At 38.8% G+C, this 6,464-nt stretch overlaps 1 protein-coding gene across 1 annotated transcript in view; it reads left to right on the forward strand.

Annotated features, from left to right (window-relative positions):
- Nucleotides 1-4,145, forward strand: part of LOC134843706 (paired box protein Pax-6-like) — a gene marked incomplete in the record, with an annotated part of 8,934 nt that extends 4,789 nt beyond the window's left edge. Inside the window, 3 exon segments of the mRNA XM_063859944.1 lie at nucleotides 2,190-2,456; nucleotides 2,741-3,391; nucleotides 3,686-4,145. Coding sequence (XP_063716014.1) covers nucleotides 2,190-2,456; nucleotides 2,741-3,391; nucleotides 3,686-3,828 — 1,061 coding nt within the window.
- Nucleotides 4,146-6,464: the final 2,319 nt, after the last annotated feature.

Below are 6,464 nucleotides of genomic sequence, written 5' to 3' on the forward strand. Positions count from 1 at the left end.
GAAAGAAATCTCAATTGTCGCATTTTTATGGAGCCCATTTCCCTAAAAGATTTTCCCGTTTTCCTAAGAACATGCCTATAACTTTTAGTTTACAAACATGTGCTAGACGATCTATTTCGCTTGAAATTGACGTTGTAACTTCTCGGAAGAATTGTTTTGACCTGTTTGCGATGGTTTGCTGAGATTAGCTCTAATTAGGCAGCTGAGTTTTGGTGGCACCGATTCTGCAAATGACAAACTGTTTCAGCACAAACTGTAGCAGTTCAAAATTTAGGTTGTTTTAGATGGGTCCTACTCTAATTGACGATCCTATCTGGGAAGTAATGATAGATTTATGACTATTGATTGGTATTTGTTTAGCTTACTCTTACGGTGTAACGTAGGTGCTTAGCCCTTGGTACGCTTTCAAAAGCCCCGCCTATTTCTAAAAGAAGGCTAATTTAAACTGGTCTTCTGGTATATAAATTATCCATTTAGTTGTTAACAACTTCGATCAAGTAATATGTTCTCACTTAGCTAACTGGCCCTAAATGCCACCTCCCTCCCGGATTTCTAAATCCCCACAAATTTGAAGAGTGCTTTGAAACGGGAAAAGTGCCGACGTTGCGGCAATCTTGGGATTGAAGCACTTCCGGTTTTTAGTGGAACCATCAGGCCAGTACTGGCCAGTCAGTTGAAGATACTTTAGTTCCATTGAATAGAAGAGTCTACTAGCAGAACCAGCTTAAGCGCATAATGCGAGCAGTAGATCTTAAATTTTCAACCGCTTGATTTTTTCAATTGTACTATTTTGAGATATCCATTTTTGGCTGACTGACCTTAAACTTTTCTAAACGCGCCCTCGTCGCCAATTTATATCAATTTTGAGGGAGGAGTGCGCGCCGAAGAAAAAAAACGCGATTTTTTAGTCAAAATTTTCTAAAATGTGCCTCAAAACTCCTTAGAGAATCAAAGAGCTCAGAGAATCAATTTGGTCAACTAAAAAAAGGTCGACAAAATTTTCGAATTTTTTTGAAACCCCCCGCCACTCGAGAAAATCCTAGATTCGCGCCTGTCTAAACGGATAAAAAAAAGTTCACAATTACTTCATTTATATTCAGCATTATCAAGTCATATTTAAAAAATCCTACTCTTAAGAACTCGTTATGTTCTTATATCTTTGGGTTCATTAGGCGGTTTTTGACCTGAAAGGTGGCTAAAAAAGGAAGGGGCGAGCTATGTTTGGCAGCTGGAAAAGGAGAGAAGAGATTTAAGCGAAGGAGACAATTTTTCTTTGTTGACAGCGGCATTGGAAAGTTAACTTGCAAATTAGAGTATACATGAAATGAATTTGTGTTTTGTTAGTTAAACTTATATGCCCCAGTTTTGTTAACTAAATAATTCTTTAACCAATTTGCCCGCTGCCCTAAACAAAATAATCGCGCCCGAGTACTATAGTATTATCAGATAGCTCCCTGGGCCAAATCGGCTATGGTGTTAAACAGTAGGGTAGGAAATTACACGCACACAAAACCCAAATGCGAATGCTCAAAATCTACTTCTCAATAATCAGAAAACTCCAAGTAAATTTTCCAAATAATATTTTTGCAAAATATAACTTTTTTCTGAATAAAGTTTGTTCTGGGCGAATTTCTTGGGTATTTTTTCTTAGATTTAAAGCAGATCAAAGTTCTAGAAAGTATTGAATTTGTGATTTTTGGGGACATTTTTGAGTTTGATAAGTCGGTTTTGCGCCCTGCTCTGGTTTGCTTCAGAGCTCAGTGTCAAGTTAACCTGAGGCCTTTTCACTGAGTTTTGGGCTGTTAACGAAAGCAAATTTGGTCACGCTGGGCCAAATAACCATATTTGATACTTGTAAAATTCAACAACAATTCACGCATGGCAACTTATTGCGACTAGGTTGATTAGCTAAAAGATCATAAATCTATCTAATTTCTGGTAATTCACTTGACGTATATGGGAGATTACCCCTTGTTTTACGCTCTTTCGCTTAATTGGATCTGAAATGTGATAGTGTGAAATAATAACCGTTTGTGTAATTGGTCCGTATCTGATAATAATTGAAAGCCTGTAAATGATCTTCTCTTTTTTGCTGTAAGGCTCGATACTCAAAAAACGTTGACAATAAAAATTTAAAAATTACTGCTGTTTTTGTTCGGTATAATACAAGTGATTTATGATTATTTTAGACTCACGACTGCAACATGTTCATGGCAACAATGCGTTCTCCCTGGCGAACTCAATGCGATTGGTCAATGGGCATCATCCAATGGGGAAGCTGGAAATAGACGATAGGCACAGTCCTGCTTCGCCCGACAATTCGGTCACCTCGTCCCCCGAGGATGATGAAGGTGAAGAGGAGGGGGAGGCGGTGGGCGAAGGATCAAAGAAGTACTCGAAGAGTCAGCGGAACAGGACAGCCTATACGTCAGAGCAGGTGGACGCACTTGAAAAAGGTACTATCACCATCCGAAATGTATTTCTTGCATATTCTCGAAAAACAAACAGTGAAAGGACAAACATGTGAAAAAATGAATCTAGGCAACGTAGTATTTTGGCAGACTTTCAAATGCTAGGATCAACAGTTCCTAAAAAATTAGATAATCATAGAAGCTTTTTTAAAATGAAAACGGAATTTCTGGCTTGCTAAAACTGTTGAATGATTTAAACAGATATTCGCCCATTTCTGATTACCATGGAGAGTCTAATTGTTTTTCTACTAGTAGCATTTAATGTTTAGAGTTCGAGAAGTCTCACTATCCTGATGTCTATGCACGAGAACGTCTCTCGACTCTGACTGGAATCCCAGAGACAAAGATCCAAATCTGGTTCTCGAACCGAAGAGCGAAACATCGACGCGAGGAGAAAATCAAAACTAACAACAATAACAATAACATTGACTCCATTTCCTCTGGTCAGTTGTCGATGAAAACCGAAGCGGGCAATCATAACGATAACTCACCATCCGTACCGGGTCTCTACGGGACGACTAATACCAACGTACCCATGCCCCCCTACTTTACACACTACAATATGCACGGGGCCCTTACTAATATCTTACAGAACACCCAGCAGAACAGTGCGGTACACTCCAATAACCAGACACACCCTTCGCTTTCATCTGCTATTTCATACAACGCCGCACCCAACATGCCATCTCCAAATAGCTTTACAAGACCGACTGGTGTCCCTGGATCCAACTCGGCTCTAACTCCAGCGGGTTTGTCGGCAATGGGAACCCAGTTGGTATCATCCACCGGAGGCAATTCGGGAGGTGTTCCCGGGACGACCCGGTCGCTGTCACCGATGACAGCCGCCGCCCTGCACTACAACCAGTCGGCCGCTGCTCTTCAGCACAACAGCGGTGCTTGCTACTACAACTCGCAACAAAGTAAGTTCATCTTATATTCACGAATTGTTTTTATTTGAACCCATTAGAAAATCATTTAAGAGTGGTTGATTTATTCAGTGGTTATAGGCACAACAGTAAGTTCCATAATAAAAAGATAAACGATGAATATAAAACTGTAAAAATTGTGTATACTAGGGAAACATTAGCAGTCCAAAAATGTTTAGGCTAAATTTTGATTTAAAAACTATTGCGGCTCATTTTATTTTAGTCTTCAACTCATTAGAAATGTTTATGAAAGGAGCAAAGCTTTGATTCAATTTTTTCATGTTTCAGGTTATTTTCACGCAGCTGCCCAAGCAGTTGGGGGATTTCCCGCTGGCGGGAGCCTCGAAAACGTCCAAGTGAACCCCTCGATCGGAAACCACCCCCAGTACTGGGGAGGAGGGGGCATCACTTCATCCGCTGCCCGATTTTGATCCCGAGAAACAAGAGCCATCGAACCAATACTTGCCACATGCTGAATAAAAACACATTTCTGGAAAAAATGACAAAAACTTGTGAGAAAAATCTAACTCGCGTGACAGGGTGAAAATGATTATTGGGTCGTCAAATATTCCACAAAATGCTGCTGCTGTAAAAAGTGTTTAAAGTGAGCTTTCTAAAAACGCTTTCCCAATTAGCTTTATTTTCCATATTTCATTAAAACTCTTAATTTTAAACTTGATAATAATTTTGATACATATAAATAAGTAACACTTGTTTTATTTTATAAATTTTAACAATATTCATCGAATCTTTTCCTCGAAATGAACATTTTCTGTGAAAATGAAACTTCAACCACTAGCAGGGGCGGATATAGGAATTTCTAGGGGGGGGGGGGCGGATTTTCAAAAAAATGAAACTTTTGTCGAAACCTTTTTTTAGGTCGACCGATATGATTTTTTGAGCTCTAACAAAAACCTTATTTTGACCAAATTTTCTGCGCCGCAGGTGAAACTTTGAAAAAAAATCCAAAAAAGCTTTTTTGGAAAATGCTGACCAAAACATCGCGTTTTTTCTGCCCCCCCCCCCCCCCCCCCTTCAAAATTAGTTTATTTTAGCGCCGAGAAAAATTATAAGGTCGGTCAGCCAAAAATGGATATCTCAAAATAGTACAAAGGGGGACCCTTTGGGTCGGCAGGGGGTCGAATCCACGAGTGGGGGGGGGGGGGGGGAGGAGGATGTCCGCTGGTGACCACAAGTATATTTCACATAAAGGTGAATGTAGAACAATTAACAATTTTACAAACCCACTCAGTTTTGTAAGAATAGAATAAGCAACAAAAATTTTCGGGGCAGGAAAATTCTCTGCTGAGGTTATTACCGCATGACTTTATTAAAACGCAAACAGCAAATGAGAACTAGATTGCTCGCACCTATATGAAAAGTGAATATTTGACAAAGCCCGAGCGCAAAAGTGAACAAAAAGTCAGAGCGCAAATATTCCGAAAAGCAGAATATAAACGATGATAATTTTGTTTAATATGTCAGAGTTTGCATTTCAAAACAGAACACACTGTAATTATCCAGAGTGTTTGTCTTCTATGTTTCTATACTGCTATACACCAGCGGATTTACGGGGGACTCTTCCTCTCAGTTATTCGACCCTCCGCCGACCCAAAGGGTCAACTTTGTACTACTTTGAGATATGTATTTTTTGTTGACTGAACCTAAATCTTTTCTACAGACACCTTCGGCGCCAAAATATACTAATTTGAGGAGGGAGCGCGCGCCGAAAAACTGCAATTTTTTTGTAAAAACTTTCCAGAGAATGCCTAAAGACGCCTTTTCAAAATTTGGATTTGCCACACATCTCGAACAGAAGAAGTTCGTGGGGAAAAGGGAGTAGTCTCATACTCTCCCTCAGTCATTACTCCTGGCACTCAAAAATTCAATAAAACAAGGATAGCTGGTTGCTCTGCAAATAACACAGAAAGTTCCAATCAAACACGTCCCGGGTTGACCAAAATTTCTAACCATACAATTTCCATATATGAGAAACTTCTTGTCATACAATTCCATACGTACAGAAAATTGTATGAAATCTCTATGATAAACATTTTTCCGTATATGGAAATTGTAAAATTAGAGGTTTCCCATATATCAAAATTGTCTGACTAAAAGTTTGTCATTTATGAAAATTGTATGATTAACACTTTTTTAACACGTCAAAGCCCATCCCATAAAATGTGCAATCTCTGAACAGAGAAGAAAATTTGAGAAAAATTGCAGTACTTTAGAGGTTTGAAGCTCAAATTTTACATTTTCTGCAAGAAAATCTTCTCAAATCTTGAGAGAGCAATAAGTTCCTAAGCCTAATCTTATGGGAACCAGTACCTGGGCGAGGGGGTCAAACAAAAAACAAACCTGCATGTGAGTTGGACGACCCAAAACATAAAAATTTACAAAAAATGATGATTCAGGCATTCCAGTAATCTGCATCAAACTGTCATCTAACACCAGTTCTTTCATCTGCATCCAGTTGCCGTATTTATATTCATTCATAACTAACAGCTACAACGACATTTTTATCGTGCAAGAAATTTAAAAAATTAGAAAGGGAAAAAAATTCCAATAAATTAAGGATTTAAAATATTTCGCACCAACTGCGATAGATCACAACCGAAACACGGCAAGCTAGTGGGCAAAAACTAAGCCAGAATTCACAAGGCAAAAGCAGCATTGAGAGCTATCGAATCGAATTTGAATCGGAAAAAACTAAATGAAAAGAAACAGATTTTTAAAAACTGAACTAACAGGCAGAGCGAAGTTTTGCACCACTTTCGGTACAACGGAGAATAGCAGGGCAGCGGGTCCAAAAAGGAGGCAAGACTGAGCCGAAAAAAGGAGAAAGTATAGAAAAAAAAATTGAAAAAAAATGTTGTAGTCTTCAAACAAGTCATATGTTCGAAGCTGTGACATAATATTGGAAAAAATTTGTTTTTGTTCGAAAACTAACGTGTCAATTCTCAGGTTAAGAGATCTGTCGAGAAACCAGGGTATGGGAAGTTTGTCTAATTTTGCGGCCACGTCCTGCTTTTTCCAGATAAAAAATAGATTTTGGAAAAAACTT

This window comes from Symsagittifera roscoffensis, chromosome 4 (assembly GCF_963678635.1).
Source record: "Symsagittifera roscoffensis chromosome 4, txSymRosc1.1, whole genome shotgun sequence".
Classification (NCBI taxonomy): Eukaryota; Metazoa; Xenacoelomorpha; order Acoela; family Convolutidae; genus Symsagittifera; species Symsagittifera roscoffensis.